This window comes from Lepidochelys olivacea, assembly GCF_965140295.1.
Source record: "Lepidochelys olivacea isolate rLepOli2 genome assembly, chromosome: 1".
Classification (NCBI taxonomy): domain Eukaryota; kingdom Metazoa; phylum Chordata; order Testudines; family Cheloniidae; genus Lepidochelys; species Lepidochelys olivacea.
In genome coordinates this window covers 237,545,857-237,566,254 of record NC_140411.1, presented here as the reverse complement: position 1 = coordinate 237,566,254, position 20,398 = coordinate 237,545,857, and the positions used below count along the sequence as shown (strand labels likewise).

The 20,398-nt window shown below is 38.5% G+C and overlaps 1 protein-coding gene across 13 annotated transcripts in view; it reads left to right on the top strand.

Moving 5' to 3' along the window:
• The window catches only part of PLEKHA5 (pleckstrin homology domain containing A5), a 275,009-nt gene that overhangs the window by 149,379 nt on the left and 105,232 nt on the right, over positions 1-20,398 (top strand). For all 13 annotated transcript variants that reach the window (XM_084635411.1, XM_084635405.1, XM_084635414.1 and 10 more), the window contains exons 4-6: positions 6,029-6,112; positions 7,065-7,185; positions 15,017-15,121. In XM_084635411.1, the coding sequence (XP_084491537.1) occupies positions 6,029-6,112; positions 7,065-7,185; positions 15,017-15,121 (310 nt within the window). The remainder of the gene's footprint in view (positions 1-6,028; positions 6,113-7,064; positions 7,186-15,016; positions 15,122-20,398) is intronic.

Sequence of the window (20,398 nt, the reverse complement as noted above, 5' to 3'; positions counted from 1 at the left end):
AAAAATCAAACTCTTGTTTTCCGAAATCACATGGAACAAGCTAAATTGTGTTTTGTTACAGTGAATTCCTGGGTTACACCGTGTAGTTGAGAATAGAATTTGTCTCCAAGGTATTATAAAACTTAATTGAAATTTTGACTCACTTTTTAACAGGTGACCATTGATGGACCTTAGTGGAACTAGGAACAAAATAAGATCCATGACATAGGCAAAAAATTAGTTTATTTTCCAGTGAATACATATCTGAAATGTCATCTCAGCCAGCTGTACCTGCTTCTGGAGTTCTACATACCCCAGTGCAGTGATACTCAGACTTCAGTGGTTCAGGAGCCAAATTACTGATGAACGTTACCCAAAAGAGCCGCAGTAGTGTGAATTCATTTTTTCATTTTACATAGAGAGAGACATTATTCTCACAGCATAATGACTGACCAAGTATTTTATCAACTACAATTGATTTATAACATAGTAAAAGCATCCTAATTGGTTGTTAATTGTGTTTTTTAATGTCATGTGCTGCAAGGAACCACAAGAGGCACATTAAAGATCCACTGTGGCTCGGAAGCCCCATTCTGAGTATCACTGCCCCAGTGGCAGATATAACAGCCACCTGTATGTATTGAGTTAAGGAAATTGTGATCATGAATACTAATAAAATATCCAAAGAAGTTTTGATTTCTGCTTTTGGATCTAGACATGATGGTATTGTTGAGATAGCCCAGCACCTGGAATTAAAATAGTTAGGGCAAGTTCCTGAGTGGTGTTAATGGAGTTACTCTGTTTATAATGGTGTAACTAAGAACAGAATTTGGACCTCCATTTTGAGAAAAGTTTTACTGCCATGTATATATTCACAAGGATGTGATATTTCTGCCAAAGCGAAAGGAAAAAATGAGTTAAAATACCTTGGCTTCTAACTGTTTTTAAGCCCACTGTAATACAGTCATTACCACACAGTACAAGTACACACACACAAAGATGCGACACTGTAATTTTGAAGTGCAGTATTGGCATTGTGGAAACTGGGAAATGAATGTGCTGAAATATTAGAGAAAAATTTGGCTTAATTTCCATTGAGTTGTATTAATTAGGTGCACATTATCATAATATATAAAATACTGTGCTTGTATAGAGAGCTAGAGTGGACTTTTGTGGGTCACTGATGCCTAAATTGAACATACTGGAAATTGTGCCTTGTGTGGTAGCTTTTAATAAAATTTTCAATAAACTACAAGAGATGAAGCATGTAAATAAATGCCTTGGGGCTATTGTTATATGGAAGTGACATAGAAATTCTCTAGGGACAGTACTTCTTACATAAGTATTTTGAGAAATCTAAGTAAAATGTTAGTAATCTAAGTTAAAATAGTGCTGAAACCCAGTTGTTTGGGGTCAGAAATGAAAATCAGCTGTTTTTAAAAGAAAATATTTGGGTTTTAGTCAACAAGTTACATTTTTTTACATAAAGCAATTTTTAATACTAGAACAAGTTGACATTCATTGTTAACTGCAACTTCAATGCATGTTCATTCACATGACTTCATTTGGGAGTCTAGGCTTAGGAGAGATGGGAAAAAGAGTGTACCACATGTTCCTTGCCCATTTAAGTGGTAGATATCTCTAAACAAAGAAGGGAAATGGCTCCTTGCTTCACAGTGTACTTTTACAATGTCCAAGCCAACTTTCCAGGCCCCCTTTCTACCAGAAACTCGTTATTGGGCCAAGTTTTCAACTTCTGACATGCTGTCTCTTTATCACGTACCAGTTTGAATGATGGGGAGAAAGCTGGTGCCTCTTTTTTTCTAGGTTTAACCCTAAAATTATTGACCTAACAGTTGTTCTCAAATGGTTTTGTGTAGTCATCTGGGATTGCTCCCCTCTCCCATATTTTCCATTTATTCTTGCCATTTGCATGACCTTCCCTTTAGTAAGGAGGTGTGAATAGGGCTTCTTATTGAGCTAGGCAGTGCCAGTGTGTTCAAGTTGTTCCCTCCCAACAAAAGAGGTAATATTCTAATTGGCAACCTTTTGGGATGCCAGTTGATGGCCAGGGGCATCAAATGGTCAAGGTTAAACATTAGGGAAGTCTACATCATTATAACCTAACTGAGTGACACCCTTTTTTGACTTAGTGTGGGATTTTAAAAAAAGCCTGAATTAGAAGCACAAGTCCCATGGAAAGTCGGTGGAACTTGTGCTCCTGAGGCACTTTTAAAAATCCCACCATTTATGGCCAATTTAGTTGGTCGCAGCTTAATGTCCACCAAGGCCACGTGGAAAAAAAAGTTGAAAATAATTATTTTATGATAAAAGTTCAATTCATGCCGTGTGTTTCATAATCTCAAGTGCTGTGGATACAGTTTTCCAGCCTTCCTCGAGAAATCAAGAAAGTGAGTGTGTTGAATTGGAGGAGAAACATCCACCTAAAAATGGATGTTGTGCAGTGATGTTTGTAACTTAGTTTTCTTTACTCTGAGCCACTTTACTCCCTAACGAAAATATAGAATCATAATTTAGGATGGCAGAAACTTATCAGATCAGAATCTATCTCATGGCCCTTCAAAGGTTATGGATGTACTTTCCCAGTAGAATCTTTTTCAGAGGTTAAACTGATTATAGTTGTTGTGAAAAGATAGAGAATGATGTACTTCAGTCATTATTAGCCCCAAATATCCACAACTTGCTTTAAACTGACTCTGTGACATAAGAAAAAATGGTACAAAGAAATGGGGTACATTTTTACCTCTTTTCTGTTTGTGTTTGCATATTATATCCAATACTGCTTACACATGAAAGAAGCTTTAATTTTTTACTGTAGATTTTTCTGTGAAAGGGGATTTGTGTCTAGAGCATGACTGTGAAACTGCAAAGTGATCAAGATCTAAACATTTTAATATAAGCATCAGCCAGGGAAATGTTAAGATTCCTCTCAGGAGTGGTCTAGTTATTTGATCGTCCTGCCTTGATTGCAGGGGGCTAGATGACCTCTTGAGGTCCCTTCCAGTCCTACACTTCTGTGATTATCTTGCTGAAGTTAAGAGCAAGGTTTGCAAGGTAAACAGTATTTTGTATTATTAAAATGTTAGCGTCCATAAGTGCCGTAAGCTTTCATTCTGAAAGACTTTTAAGATTTTTGTAATTTTCTGAAAGTTTCATTGAAAGGCTGACATTTTCCAGGTTTGTTACTTGAGTGTGAATTTTTGGGGGAAATTGGTGCCGTCTGTTAAGGGTATTTCCCTTATACAAAGAGAGGGCTATGTCTCGTATCAGTATTTCTGGGTAAATAGATTCATAGCAAAAATCAATGTTTTAATTTTAAATGTACCAAATAAAAAGTAGAAAAGAAAAAGGAAATATTGGCAAAAATTTTCTAATGGTTTACTCCAAATTTATTGAACTTATCTAGACTCAAGCTCTCTGAAAATGAAAAACCTCATTTCAGATAGGGAATTAATATTGCAAAGCATTTGCTATTGGATGTATTGCATTCATTATAGATATTATCGTTTGAGATGTATGCATAACAGTTTAGTTTGATAGGACGGACTGTCAAAGTATCTGAAGACTTTAGAGTGGGATCTTCTGTTATTTCAGTTAATAGGTTTTATGTTTCCATACAAATTCCTTTGACATTTTCTTGTATCAGCTGCAACAGTAGCGGCAACAACAAATACTCTGTTTGCTTACATAACCTTCATGATTCTAGTATCTGAGTGCCACACAGACATGAATGTACGTATCCTCTCTACATCCCTGTGAGGCAGGGAAGCATAACTCCTAATTTATAGATAGGGAGATGAGGAATAGAGAAATTAAGTGACTTGTCCAAGGTTACATAGGATTGGAAATCTGTGGCAGAGTGGGTAATTGAACCCAAAGATCCAGCATCCCGTCCAGTGTCTTAACAACAAGACCATTGTTTATCTCTGTGCTTTTGCCTAAACAACTAAAAGAAAAAACTTCAGAGGAAGTCTGATTCTGGTGAGAGAGAGAATGTGTCCAAGTTGGAACACTACTTTGATCTTTTTATTTTAGCTTCATTTTATGTTTGTTACCTCTTGCAATATACGTCTGATTTTTATTCTTGTGGCCCTCAACTTTTGTCTCACTTGAATCCTCTCCCTTGATAATTTTCGTTCTCAGTTCAACTCCTTCCACTAAATTAGTATGAAGATGCTACTTAAAGTTACTTTGTGCAGAGGTAGGAAAGGGCCTGATGAGCACAGGGACATTTATCATCTCTTGCTTCTAAGATAACAGGTCTGTAACTCTATTTAGAATTTCTTTAATACATTATATTTAGAAAGGCTCCATCTTGAGACCTGCTGCAACTCTTTATTTTGTAACATCAGGTTTTTACCCTCTTGCCAGGAGGAGGAGGAGATCAAAAATATTTCCAATGTAGGCAATCTTGAAAAATTACCAACACACTGGAGGGTTTGATGGTATTGACTTGCCTGAAAAGTAACAAAATGGAAGAGGCGGCAGCAGCATTCCAAGGAACGTCCAATATATTATAGAATGCTTCAAGCCATTTTCCCACTGAATCCATGAGGAAGCTCTTGTGAGGATAAAACATTCTAGCTCATCTCCATTTTCCTCCTCCCAGAATCTGCTAGAGTTGTATTGGGATCACATGCACACATGATACTTTCACATGAAGCAGACACGCTTCTGGGAATACAACAATTTTTTTGCATAGCCGAAACAGGTGGTGTGATACTTTTTACATGCTTCTGGTGTAGTGACCAAGTGAACCCCATTCTTATTCCCTTATGGTATCATTATTCAAAATTAACCTACTTTGAAAGGTTACAGCCTTTTTCATAGGTTTTGCTTATCCCTGCGAACTTTCCCCCTCCTTCCACTCGTTTAGCATTGACCTTAGTCTGCCTGTCTTCCACAAAATCTTGGTATTGCTGGTGGAAGAACCTTCTCTTACAGAGTTGCTGCTGTTTTGAATGGACTTTCTATATAAGTCTGTCTTAGTGACTCAGTTTCTTTTCAACTCTAAGGTAAAAGCATACATTTTTCTCTTATCCCTTTTTAATTTCCCCCTACTTCTGTTGTTAAATTACATGAAGGATCTTGGGATACAGGTTCTATTAAATACCTCATGCAAAATACATTTGTACCATAGTAAATATGCTGAATGTTACACTACTCCAGATTATTCTAGGTTTAAATCTCTCTTTTAACTTGGAGAAAATCCAAAAATTTGATTTAATTTTGAAATGCTTCTTCAGTTTTGTGCCAAATGTTATAAAGTCATACATCTTCCCCACAGTGATGGGAAGAATTTAGGACATCATTACAAAACCATTGATTTTAATATATTCTCTTGTTGCGTGAATTTATTGTGCCTAACTAATACTTATGACATTTGCATTAATTATGATGCCATAAACAATATTCAGGGGTAATAAGACCATGAAATGTAATTTATTTGTGCTTGATTAAGTTAAAATTAAACATGGGTTTTATGTATATATCTAACTGTAATCTAGTTCTCTTTTTTTGGCTCTTAGGAGTTTATAATGTTTCTAATGTTTTTTTGGCTCTTAGGAGTTGATAATGTTTTGGCTCTTAGGAGTTTATAATATCATGGCATTTTACTTGGAAGTTTTAAATGAAAAATGCCAAACGCCAGATTACAAATCATTTTTTTTTAATCCCTAGAGCAGTCTTAAAAGCTCAAATATTTTATTTTCCTCTCTAAATTGTTAGAAAATATTTACCATAAGGGTTTCAATCATACTGTGAATGAAGCAATATTAGCATCTATTTTAAATATAAACTGGTGGCATGGTTTCAACTGTAGTGTGGGTTAGGGCACAATATTCAAAGCCACATAAATGTTTTACATCTGCAGTTGCCAGGAGTTAAGTTCCTGATGTCACAATGAACTCTTTGTGGAACCGTCCAGTTATTTTCCTTGTATTTGGACCTTACACTAGATCTTTAAAAGAATTTTACAGAAAACTACAAAATACAAAACTTTATAAATACCTATCTCTCTTCTCCACAGTCATAATGAACGGAAAGTGACCTGCAAGCATCCAGTAACAGGACAGCCATCACAGGATAACTGTATTTTTGTTGTGAATGAACAGTAAGTGAAATATGCTTTGCACAATATAAAATACATGCATTCTTAATTCATAAATTTCACAGTGAGCTCCAATCAATGTAGAAATTGATTTCTTTTATAATCTAATTCTTCTGCACTCTGCTAATGCAAGACCAAAGAAGCACAGTAAAACAATTAAAAAGAAAAAAACTAACCCAAATGGGGCTTTCTATGTTTTAATGAAGTGTTGGGGCCATTATTTCACTGTTCACTTCAGCTACCCTACCCAATTTGCATGCAGAGTAAACTAATAGATTTTTAGCAGAATTGTCCAGTAGGCTACCAGAAGGTACATTTTTGATGGTCCGTTTGAATTGCTCTGGAATATGTTGGCAGTCCATATCTCCTGTAGCAGCTAGTACTCCTTTTTTCCATTTAATATTGTTGTTCCATTGCCCTGTCGAACTTCGCTAAGCAGGTAGATGATAGATTTGTTGACTACTGTTTCGTTACTCTTGCAGAATAAATCATGAATTACATGATTTCCTTAGACCTTCCTGAATGTTTAGGGGAATCAAGAATTTATTTACAGTAGTAATTCCTGATCTCTGGTTGTGAAGTGGTTGAGCCTTGTGTATCTAATCAAATTACCAGACTGAACTTCAGTAATACTTAAGGAGCCTCAGATTTTCACTAACATGATATTGGTGTACAGCATTCTCTTACTACCTGTGCTATGTGGTAAACCATGAATTTGAATTAGTTTAAAACAACTTTAAGAATTTCCTATAGTAGAATTAAGTTTGTCTTTGCTATACAATTTAATGTCCTTTTTAATACTTGGTGCATATAATTTTCTCATGAAATCTGAATAGCTTGCTTCAAAATTGGAAAAGTAGGACATAGCCACTATTAGAGAATATCTTAGGGACACTTTTTAATATCAGTCTGCACACACAGCAGGTTCTAGTGTTATTGAATATTCTGTTTTCAGGACAGCTGCAACTATGGCATCTGAAGAAAAGAAAGAACGAACAGTAAGCACAATAAGTGACGCTTCCAACTATAATTTGACATCAGATTATGCTGTGCATCCAGTGAGCCCTCTGGGCAGAGTAAGTCACTGTATCCAACATTTATTTATTAATGTAAAATTATTCAATTATTCTATAAGATAGCGAACAAAGTACTGTAATTAAAGAGAAACTTTGTAATTAATTTTCCATTTTAAAAAAGAAACAAAGCATATGTATATCTCCGCGCACTTGATAACCTGAATGTTTTTATTTGGAAGCTGAGGTGGCTGAAATAACTTATCACTAAAGCTGTAATTTGTGTCACAGGTTCTTGGCTCTTATGACTTTCACGTTCTGAAATAGTCTTTGGTATTAGACGTCTATCTTGTTTTGTATATGAGCAAATGTGTGTTTGAGTGGGCATATAGGTAAGGGTGCATGTGAACAATTGCATTGTGTTTTGAAAGATTTGACCTAACATCCTCATGGCAGGAGTATGGAATTATAGCAATTTGCAAGGGATTGGTTGCAGCCCTTGAAAGCGGTTATGGGAACAGACCAACATTTACATATGGCAAAGGTTACATTTTAACTAGCAACCACCAGTACTAGAATTTCAGTGCAATTACATAGGAAAATTGCTCAGTAGCCCATGAAATCATAATCAATCTGTTTTTTGTTTTGAAGTCTGGTCTTGTGGTTAAAGCACAGGACTGGAAGTGAGGAAGCTTGAATTCTGTTCCCGGCCTTGCCTTATTTGTGGGATCTTGGGTAAATCAACTTAACTACTTTTTGCCTCAGTTTCCCCATCTGTAACTGGGAGGTAATACTTCTGTGCCTTTCAGAGATATTATGAAGCAAAAGGCTTCAATTTGAGGCCACTTTGTAGAAGGAGAGTTCACTTACTACAAAACTGAAAATTTTCATTGGGTTTTGCCAGGATAGATTTATAATCTTCAGAAAAAGTTAGCCAGATGATATCTTGGTTAGTGATGAGATTAGCAGTGCCATCTGTCTTGTAGTCGACAGTTAACATTTCTTCTTGAGTATTTTTACATTCTCAGTTGCAAACAAAACTGTTGAATTAGGCACTGAAAGACTGTACCCAGCAAAGTGGTTTTCCTGCAAATGAATCAGATTTGCAACATATGTACTTTGAAGTGTTAGTGTTAATTGAGCAATTTCTTTAATTTCAGCAAGTTTGGATTGAAACCCTGTTTATTTTCTCTGTGAAAAAATAAACATTTTACGGTTGCCCATAAAATAAAACATTTTGAGCATGTTGGAGACTGCTGTTAAAGCAGCTTTTGTTTAAATGGACACAGTCAAATAGGTCAGGCAAAAGCTTGACCTACATTAAAACCATTATCTACTGAGGAAAGACTTCCAGATTCTAGAAAATGCATTAATCTAACAGTGTTGCTGAGAAAATAGTAGCAGTGTTGATTAAAAAAAAAAAAAGCTATTGTTAAGCATGACCTTACAATAGTTGCTAAGCCCCTACAGGGACAGCCATCAAAAAAGCACAATAAAATCTTTTTCTCAGAACCGTGCTGACGACATCAGTGATGCTGATGCAAAATTATTACAACAGAGCTGTGTTAGAGTTAGTTATGTGGGGTGAAATGTGGATGAAGGGAAGGGGAAATATATTCACTTCCATTTGGGAGGCAGTCAGAAAATTTAGTTTAGGGCTTTTACAGACAAAATTAAAATAAACTACTTACTGTATTTGGTTAACAATGTACTGGAAAGAAATGGAGATGAGCGTCTGAATTGTTAAGTTTGAGGCTTTGACATTTTTATTGAATGGGATTTATTGAGATACTTTTTAGAGAAATCAGGCTTTTGTTTTTATACTAAAAGCTATTCTCATTATTCTTTTTTCAATTACTAAATTAACTACTTAAGATGTTCATGTGAATGGTATTCAAGTTACTTTAAACATAGTTATCAAAAATAAACTTGTTTCCATGATTGTACCATTTTTAATAGTCCAGTCTCCGAAGACAAGCGTCTGCAACATAGAAACCATAGTTGACACTAATCAGCCTTTGGGCAGTTTCAGAGGGCCCATGGGTTGAATGCATTTAAGACTGTTATTCCCTTGTGCTTAGAAGTGGCCCTTCAGTGATAGTATTGAGGAACTTTAGCCCAGCCATGAGGAGATTTGTGCTATCAGTTTTGATGTCCACCTCTATCTATGAATAGAGGACTTGAGGTGCCAGGGCTGCCTTACCAACACTAGTCTTTCACGGTCTGTCTTAAAAATAGTATTATAATGCACGAGAAAGAAAATAGTTGGGAGAGTAGTTATTTAGGTTCTCCATAAACTAGGGAAAGAGAGAAAGAAAAAGCTACATTTGGTTACTTCTAAGAAAAGCAAAAATATTGGTGGCAATTTATTAAAGTTGTTTGTAAACTCAACCATTTTCAGGGATGACTAATAAAAATTGCTAATGGGTTTATCTAATTAGTTGGGGAGATCATGAATTTCATATTGGGTGGGAAGAGCACAGTTGAGATGAAGGAATGTTTCAAGGCTCTTGGGAGTATAGTGCTGCTCTTTTTATTAATATAAACCAATCCAGAATTAACATAACAATATTTGTAGAAAATTCTGTTTGCAGTTTTGTTCAAAAAAAGGCTGACTAGAGTCTAAAGCCACTATTCAGAGGCTGATACAAAAGATGAGGTGAGGTGAGTGAGACCAAGCAGCAAGGGGCTTGATTAAACACTCAGGCCTCCTTCTCTTGTTCCCATCCTCTCTCCACCCAAAAATAAAATAAAATGCTGACAAAGGAGAAAGTGGAGATTCATGCCAGGGTAGTTCATGCCATCTTTCCAGTCAGCCTCAAGTGTGTTCTAAATTCAAAGCCACCTGTCCAACTTCCTGGTTTCTGGAAAGGAAACGGTGCTCTTTTACTTCCTTCCCATCCTAGACCAAAACGTACTGAAGATGGTGTGAATAGAGCCTGGCACTCTCCCTCTATAGCCTCATGGCTGCTAAAAGGTGGAGTGGTGGGAGAGTTTTTCCATTATTCTACCCTTCTTCCAGTCTCTCTTTCAAAGTTGGTATCCTCCATTTATTCTGCAGATGGTATTAAAATCTTTATAAAGGCCTTTGTGAATAATATGATCAAATCCCTATAGCACATACAGGGAATATTGTTTAATAACATGGTATGTACGTGCATAGGCAAAATTGTACAGGTCTCATGGTGATCTCTGTGGCTCCAATGTCTACCTCAGCAGTGCTTCATAGCTTTCCCAAGCATTAGCAGACATTGGGTTGGGAAACTGACATGGTCCTTGTTAGGTTCATTGTTGCCCACAAACTTCTGAATAATAGCGGCACTGCCCAGTCTTCTCTATTTCCCTGCCAGTACTTGGAAGATTGAAGCAGCATTGATGCTGGAGTTGCCTACAGAATTAAGAAGGCAACACTGCATTGGTTCATAATTGGAAAGTTATCAACCATAAGGGTTAGAAACTTATTTTTAAACAAAAAATTAAATTTGGCGGAAATTGATTGCTTAGATTCACCTCATCATAACCCACACACATTACAAGGGAAAGCTTCCAATTCATTACTGACATTTCTTTTACTATGTTCTTTAGATAAACTAATCTACAAGGTGACAGCATAGTTTTGTTGTGATATTTAAGTAATACAGAAGCTTCACACAGTGTTTAAAGCATGTTGGGTCAAAAAGGATTGCAGACCCAGGAAATATCTACAGCTGGAGCTGGCTTGCTTAGAGGCACACATTTTAATCCTACTTGTGAATGAGGGTGTGTGTGCAGGGGGGAAATCCCCTCTGATTTGCATCTTTTTTTCTCCACTAGCTGCTCTTCTGGGGAAGAGCCAATCAGGGCTGCTGCATTAGGCAGGCAGAACTCTCTCTCCCCAGGAGCAGACCTGACCATTCACACAGGAAGGGAGCAGGGAACAGAAATAGCCAAGGTGCTCAGGTCAGCTCTGCTCCCTCCTCCCCTGTCCACCCCACACACACTTTTCTTCACTAAGCTCTGGCTTGACTATAATATTGATACTATTCTAAGGTTTTAAAATACATAGTCTTGAGATCTCTAGAACTCATTGTGTGAGAGCTGATTCTCATTATACAGTATAAGATAAAATAATTGTACAAGTCTCTAGTGTTCTGTTTATTAACTAATATTAGAAAACTCAAGCAGTGCCCTGTTAACCTAGGTAAATATTTGCAGTTGGTAAAATGTATGAGCCTGTAAAGGTTCACTTCTGAGCTCCATGAGCTTTGTGTGAAAGTGTGCATGTACTTGGTTACCAAACCGAAGAGATGGGCATTTAAATTACCTGAATCTGCTAGAGGACTTGAAATTATTATTTGTTTTTTGACAGCACCACCTGGATGCATTAAGCATTTTCCAAACAAAAAGGGATTTGTGGGCTTGGGGAGCTTACAACCTTTCATAGGAAATGGTAGCGTGGGCATGAGTATTGCACCACTGGTTCTTAGAACATGCAAAGACCATTTTGTTTGTATATTGCATGGTAGAAAATGTTGAAGGGTTTTGATGAGTAATTAGTAGTGCTGGATAAATAGCTGGGGTTTTTTTGGTTGGGGAAAAAAAATTTCAACCAGAAACCAAAAACTTTTTTCTTTTCTTTCTTTTTCTTTTTTTTTTTTAAATAAAAAGATTTCAAACAAGTGGACACATTTTGTTTCTGGTCAAACAAAAACATTTTTTTTTCCATTTCCAGTCATCCTTCTTTAAAAGGAAAGGAAATAAAGGGCTAGATTCACAAAATGGTTGCTGGTGATAATTGAATTGCTTCCTCATTTGCAGCCTTTAGACTCGCAGTTAGGGCATTTACTTATGATATGGGAGATGCAGGTTTAATTTCCCTATTTGTCTGATGTGGGGCAGGGATTTTAACTGGTCTCCCACATTGCAGGAGATGCCCTATTCATTGGACTATAGGGTGCCCTATTCCTTCAGTGCTCCCTCTCTCCTGTTGACTGTTCCGCTGTGTATAAATAGTAATTGGAACAGGGATTTGGCTCCAAGGTGAATGCCCTAACTTCTCACGCCACCCTCCCAGCCCCGGTCTGTAGTGTCGTTCTCACTCTTGCTCACCGGGGATTAATCAAGTATTTTATACAGAATGGAACAGTTTCAAAAAGGAGGGATTGAGATCACCCTTATTACCCACTGGTTGAGATACTTTGTGGCTGTCTTGTGAATGACAGCTAGGTTCCCTTTTGAATTTTTTGGACAAACTATTTGGTAAGCGTGTCAAATTTTCAAAGTTTAGGTTGACCAAAACTGCATTTTTAGCCAAAAATAACTTATTTTGGTGAAAAATTGCACCCATTTTTAGTAATCAGCTCTTTAGTGGGACATAGGGAAATGTCTGTGAAAACAATTATGAAAAATAATGAAATTATGAAAATCTATTTTAAAAAAAAATTAAAACTTAAACATAATTTGAATTAAATTTATCACAACAACTTCCAAGTTTTGGAATCTTAATGAATAGTTGTCAGAGCTGATCTTCAATTTATTCTGTCTAAATAGTCTTTTTTTTCCGCATTCTTTCCTCTGCTTCTTATAAAATAAATCTTCCGAGCAACATATGCTGACTTCTCCTGAATGTGGACTGAGTTTCCCAAACCAAAATGTTGAGTTTTAGAGCAGTTTTGACTTTTGTTTTGAATTGTGTGTGTATTTGAAATTGCTTTAGCTTTTTTTCTAAACCAAATTTTGTTCAGCTGGCTTACTTCCAAATGAATTTAAAACAGCCTCTTCACCCTTGCTTTTCATCTTGTGAGCTTTAATAAAGTGTTGACTTAAGATTTGGGACTGTAAACCTTTTTTTATTGTAAGACCTTATGCTGTTGTTCACAGGATAATATTGTTCACAAAAGCTGCGTATTATTATTAAGGTAAAATAGATTATGCAGTGTTACATGTGCTACTATATTATGAAAAATCCCTTTGAAATCTAATCTAAATATCCTGTTCATTTCAACAAGGCTGTTTAAAAATTTTGTAGTGTCAGAATGTACTTTTATTAATAATCTATGCTTTGCAAACTTAGTAGAGAAATACATTATTAGCATGCTTTCAAGAGAATACAAACCAGAATTTCAGAAAAATATATAATATAGTCTTCCTTTTGAATTTTGTATTAAAATTAAAAATCCTTTTTTCTTTTTCTCCCTCATCTCCTCTGGTGCTGGTGTCTTAATATTGTCTGCTATATATATGGAAAATACTCTGTTACAGGCAGAGTCGAAATTCAACAGTTACACAGTGGGCACACTAAAGTCTTTGTTCTTCTGAAAATCAATTCCCAATGAAATTTTATCTATTATTGTGTTGGCTCTTAATCTGAGGTACACCTCTATGCTCTGTTGTTCTATAACAGCTAAATGGTGACCATGCTCCCACTGCTTAATTTATGCAATCAAAGAGCTGTCCTACGCATGGGTTACTAAGATAGCCAGTTGTTTGTTTGAGGGCAAAGCCATAATTGTCCATGTTCAGCATTTGTGTTGGCTGTATCATGTCTTTGTACACTTTTCAGATTTGTCGTTCCCTCATAACTTATGGAATTGTTTCTCTAATTTAGAGGCTTTATAGACCACAGCTAAGTGTAAATCCAAATTTAGAAAGCGCCTCCACAAAGCAACCCCATATCCAGGCAATAATTTTTGGAATACAAGTTTGTAGATACGAGAAGCAATAATAGTATTTTTCACATTTATAAGGACCTTTCATCTGAGTAGCTTAACAAACACCAGTTAAGGCCTTACTTCACTACCTTAAAGGGGAATTTTATCTCATCAGTGTTAGATTAAACTGAGGTCCAGAAGTTACATGACTTGTCCAAAGTAAAGCAGTAAATCTGTAGCAGAGCTAGGAACAGAACCTAGGATTCTTGTTTCCTAGTCCCCTGCCCTTTTCCTTGTCAATACGCCAGCCTCTAAGCCATTAATTTCTGTGGAATTTAAGCTTTTAATATAAAAAATAGGATTCTATCCTTTGTTTGCAACAGTAACTTTCCAAATAAAAACTAAATGTAAACCAATGCAGAGCAGTATTCAAGACACAGTGAACCCTCCAGTGCCTCTGCTGCTACTTATTGCTTTATGAGGCAGAAGAGGAGTGGAAAAAGATAGGACTCTGGTTAGTTTCACAACTGCTCTTCTAAACTGTCAAGAATCACTTTAATTTCATTCTGTAACAGCTTGAAAAAAAGCTATAAGCATCATGAGAAATGGATGCTGGAGTGACAAGGGAAGGAGAACCAAAACATCTGTTGGAGCAACATGTAGAGTAGTGAAGATCTTCTCCCTTTTGTAGCAGCCAAGAGAAAATGAATGGAAAGATTGTGAGGGGAGAAGAGATAGAATAAAAGCTATTTCACCAGAGGAGGATATGAAAGGTTCAATCAGAAGCCAGAGATTGCACCCTTGTAGCAATCTGACCTCTATCCCAGTTATTGGGGTTTTGCTGGGAACAGAAGAAAGCTGGGCTTTTCTCACCAAGGTGTTGCTTTGCCATCTATCATAGTTTTAGTTCTCTTGCTAGTTCTTGTATTGTCTTGTAAGTGCTCTTCAAGCCCTGTCTTAGAATAAAGTCAGCTGTATTTTTGTTTTTAAAAAATTCTATTAAATCTCTATTTAAAATGTTTTGATCCTGTTATGCTCTGGGATTTCTCTTTCTCACTGCAAAAAATTTAGAGAAATTCTGGAACCAGCAGAAACAGCATGGCAATTACCATACTTATTTGTCTAAAAAGGAACAAAATAATATCCTGCAATTCTCAAGGGGAAACATGGATAGAGAACAAAAATCTGAAGAAAGAAATGTGTGACAATTTCCTAGACTTAATAGACACTGATGGTGCATTTTCTAACATGTTCATTCCATTTAGACGTCACGGTCTTCAAAGAAGGTTCATAATTTTGGAAAGAGATCAAACTCAATAAAGAGGAATCCTAACGCACCAGTCATCAGACGGGGGTGGCTTTACAAGCAGGTATTCATATATTTTCCTTGTTTGTTATTGTATGCAGGACAATAGTTTGTGAAACCTAATGCTAGAAACATTGGAGCGAAGATGACAATATCTTCTGGTGCATGTGTGTTGCCTTTCATTAACTCATATCACCTACTAAATAAAATACACAATGAAAAATGAATAAAGGCAGCCAGGAAGTACAGAATAGTGGTTTACTTGTTGTATTTCTTTGGGAAGCATAAGAAGAGAAAGGTACAATGTTGTAAATTCAGGGACCTGTTATATCTGAAGGATTTGGGGGATAGGTGTCTGGCAAATACATATTGGGAATGGAAGACTAAGTTAATAAATCATAACTGGTGGGAAAATGGGACAAGAGTGAGTGGCCAAATGTTTTGCTATTTATTATTCTGGGATGGCTATTGGGGGATATTTTTTTGGCTTGAACATTGGTAATGTATATATACTGGGAGTGTGTGTGTTTGAACTGTGATTTTTTTAGTCACTAATGTACATTAAGGGGAAGATTTTTAAAAGTATAAATAGCAATTAGGCACCCAAATCCCACTGAAAGTCAATGGCTTTTTGCCATTTTTGCTTTTGAAAATCTCCTAACTGGTTGTACTTTCTTGCAATCAGCAGTTCAGCACTATTGGATCTTAGGGCAAGAACACCTCTTTTTCTAGCATGTCGTGGGTGCTACTGGAAAACAAACTGGTGTTTTTAGGTGAAAATAGGCATGGGGGTTGGGGGGGTTATGTATGTATTGGACCCACAATTGCCAAGCATAGTCCAGTTGACTGTGTTGCAAACAGATGACCTGAAATAGTTTTTCCTCTGTCTTTTTTAGGTAGAGAATTAAAAACATTGATCATTTAACTACATTAAGCACTGGCTGATCTTCACTTGGGGTGGCAGTGGGTTTCCTCCTCCATATTTAGATTCTTCTCTCTGCCCATGCTTTTATCCAGCCTTTGCCGGCTAAAGGACCATAAGGTTGGGTTATGTGGGCTTTCCTCTTTGGTTACTTTATGGCTTGAAAAGAAGCTGCTTTCGAATTTCTGGAGTAATTTCACTTCTAAAGTTATGTCCAGTTAACATATTCGTTCGGGAAAAAGAAATTGTACTGAAAAAAACATTGTGGTGGAATTAATAGCCTAACCCCCATACAAAATGTTCAAACCAACAAATACATTCTATACTAAGAAAAAAAATGATATGTAAGAAAATACTACTACTTTGCACCAAGAACAGAGTTGTTTAATGGATTCTAATAAATGAGATGATCAGTTATCCTAATTTAAATCCATAAAGACCACAGTTTTGTACAGTTAGCAGCAGCATAATTTGGCCAGCAGAATTCTTACTGTTAGTGGTGGGTAAGAAGGAAAAAAAGCCATTTGGATTTTCAAATTCCAGTTTCAATTAGGAAGGATGGCAGAGAAAAACATCTTTTTCTGCTGCACTTTAACCCATTAACACACATGATTTATTTCTCTAGCTAGTATAACGGGGGGCAGTAGAGCTCAAGCAATATTACACTCCCCTTCTTCCTGCACCTCAGCTTAGCTTCAGGCAGACCACAGTTCTGTCTCTCTATGACTTCTCAAAAATCATTACACAGAATTAAACCTCAGGGCTCTTGTATGTAAAACCCTGATAAGTGGATGTTAACAGTTCCCAGTCAATTTCAGAGTACAACATATGTTTTGTTAGTTAAACATTTAATGGACACAGCACACTGTAAATAGTCTAAAATATTGTAAATACTATGAATAACGTCAAAACAAATGTTGTTAGACAATAAATCTACTGGTGTTCCTTATAGATTTCCCCTTTTGTTTGTTACAAACATTCAAATATAAGGTTGAATATAACATTTTCTAACTTCATTGCACACATCAAAACACATTCCCCTCTGATTTTCTCTCAAAGATGATTTCTCATCTTTCTAGTGCGACCATAGTATGTAGTGTGTGTCACCTGTAAGATGTAAAAAATTTTAATAGTGAGAGTAATTAACCATTTGAACAATTTACCCATGGGGTATTCTGATAAATTTTAAATCAAGATTGGATGTTTTTTCTAAGGATATGTCTATGCTACGAAATTAGGTCGAATTTATAGAAGTCTGTTTCTTTAGGAAGCGATTTTATACAGTCGATTGTTTGTGTGTCCACTAAGTGCATTAAGTTGGCGGAGTGCATCCACAGTACCGTGGCTAGCATCGACTTTCAGATCGTTAAACTGTGGGTAGCTATCCCACAGTTTCCGCAGTCTCCACCGTCCATTGGAATTCTGGGTTAAGCTCCCAATGCCTGATGGGGAAAAAATATTGTCGTGGGTGGTTTTGGGTACATGTCGTCAGTCTTCCCTCCCTCCGTGAAAGCAATGGCAGACAATCATTTCACGCTTTTTTCCATGCGGATGCCATACTACTTTCAGCAGACGGTGCAGTAGGACTGCTAACAGTCATCATCGAACCACCGCTTCCACTGCAACTCTGCTCTCCTGCTCTTGTCTCAATAGCAAATTTCTCTATGTTGGCTGTCATGGGCTCCCACTTGCGCTGCAACTCTGCTCTCCTGAATCCACCTCGCAGGTCATCAGCCATTGCTTCTGCTGCAACTCTGCTTTCCTGCTCTCCTACAGATTCCATACCATGGCAAGTGTGCAGCCCGCTCAGTTCAGCTCACCAACACCGCCACTGTTGTGTCCTGGTGCTGCTGGCAGCAGACAGTGCAGTAGGCCTGCTAACCATAGTCATCCACTGCTTCCGGTGCAACTCTGCTCGCTGCAGACTCCATACCACAGCAAGCATGGAGCCCGCTCAGATCACCATGGCAGTTATGAGCAGTGTAAACACCTCGTGCATTATCCTGCAGTATGTTCAGAACCAGAACCTGCAAAACCAGGCGAGGAGCCAACGGCAGCACGGTGATGAGATTGATGAGGACATAGACACAGACTTCTCTCAAAGTACGGGCCCCGGTAATTTGGACATCCTGGTGGCAATGGGGCAGGCTCATGGAGTGGAACGCCGATTCTGGACCTGGGAAACAAGCACAGACTGGTGGGACCGCATAGTGTTACAGGTCTGGGATGATTCCCAGTGGCTGCGAAACTTTCACAAGCGTAAGGGCACTTTCATGGATCTTTGTGACGTGCTTTCCCCTGCCCTGAAGCGCACGAATACCAAGATGAGAGCAGCCCTCACAGTTCACAAGCAAATGGCAATAGCCCTCTGGAAGCTTGCAACTCCAGACAGCCACCGGTCAGTCGGGAATCAATTTGGAGTGGGCAAATCTATTGTGGAGGCTGTTGTGATCCAAGTAGCCAACGCAATCACTGAGCTGCTGCTGTCAAGGGGAGTGATTCTGGGAAATGTGCAGGTCATAGTGGATGGCTTTGCTGCAATGGGGTTCCCTAACTGTGGTGGGCGATAGACGGAAAGTATATCCCTATTTTGGGACTGGAGCACCAAGGCAGTACAAGCACCAGTACATAAACCGAAAGGGGTACTTTTCAGCGGTGCTGCAAGCTCTGGTGGATCACAAGGGACGTTTCACCAACATCAACGTGGGATGGCCGGGAAAGGTACATGATGCTCACATCTTCAGGAACTCTGGTCCATTTGAACAGCTGCAGGAAGGGACATACTTTCCAGACCATTGGAGATGCCTATAGTTATCCTTGGGGACCCAGCCTACCCCTTAATGCCATGACTCATGAAGCCATGCACAGGCACCCTGGACAGTAGTAAGGAGCTGTTCAACTATAGGCTGAGCAAGTGCAGAACGGTTGTAGAGTGTGCATTTGGACGTTTAAAAGCGCGCTGGCGCAGTTTACTTGGTTAGACATCAGCAAAACCAATATTCCCATTGTTATTACTGCTTGCTGTGAGCACCACAATATCTGTGAGAGTAAGGGGGAGACATATAGTGGCAGGGAGGTTGAGGCAAATCGCCTGGCTGCTGGTTATGCACAGCATGGCGCGCTGCGCATCAGAGAAGCTTTGAAAACCAATTTCATGACTGGCCAGACTATGGTGTGAGAGTTCTGTTTTTCTCCTTGATGAAAACCCGCCCCCTTGGTTCACTCTACTTCCCAGTAAGCCAACCACCCTCCCCTCTTCGATCACCACTTGCAGAGGCAATAAAGTCATTGTTGTTTCAAATTCATGCATTCTTTATGAATTCGTCACACAAATAGGGGGATAACTGCCAAGGTAGCCCAGGAGGGGTAGGGGAGGAGGGGAGGACAAGGTCACACTGCACTTCAAAACTTATTGAATGCCAGCCTTCTGTTGCTTGGGCAGTCCTCTGGGGTGGAGTGGTTTGATTGCCCGGAGGCCCTCTCCCCGCATTCTTGGGCATCTGGGTGAGGAGGCTATGGAAATTGGGGAGGAGGGTGGGTGGTTACCCAGCGGCTGAAGCAGCAGTCTCTGCTCATTCTGCCTTTCCTGCAGCTCAACCATATGCCAGAGCATATCAGTTTGCTCTTCGAGTAGCCTCAGCATTGCTTCCTCTCATCACGCTGCTGCCACCTATCATCTTGCACCTGCCACCTCTCCTCACGTTCATTTTTTGCTTTCCTGGACTCTGCAATTGTCTGCCTCCATGCATTCTGCTGAGCTCTTTCAGTGCGAGAGGACTACATGAGCTCAGAGAACATTTCATCGCGAGTGCGTTTTTTTCGCCTTCGTATCTGCGCTAGCTTCTGGGATGGAGATGATAGGGGGAGTGTTGAAACATTTGCAGCTGCGGGAGGAAAAAACGGGAGAGTAGTATTTAAAAAGACACATTTTAGGGAACAGTGGGTAGACTCTTTCATGGTGAATGGTTTCAAACAGCAGTGCCTTCCTTTCCCATACCATGCACCTGTTGGGTTGGCCATTTAAAAGGAGGGGCTGCAGTTTTCGGGTTAACGTGCAGCACAAACCCAGCTAAGTCCTCCCCCCAAATTCTCTGGGATGATCGCTTCACTCCTCCTCCCACCGCGTGACTAGTATCAGGGAAGATCCTTGCCAGCCAAACGTGAACAGCTCAGCGTGAACGTCCCCCACCCCTCCCTCCAAGCGTGGCTAAAAGTGGGGATGATTTCTTTTCAGCCACAGGCAAACAGCCCAGCAGGAATGGCCACCTGAATGTCCCCTGAATAAAATTCCCCTATTTCAACCAAGTGACTATGAATTATATCACTCTCCTGAGGATAACACAGAGAGATAAAGAACGGATGTTGCTTGAATGCCAGCAAACACCGGGACCATACGCTGCCAGGCTTTGTTATGCAATG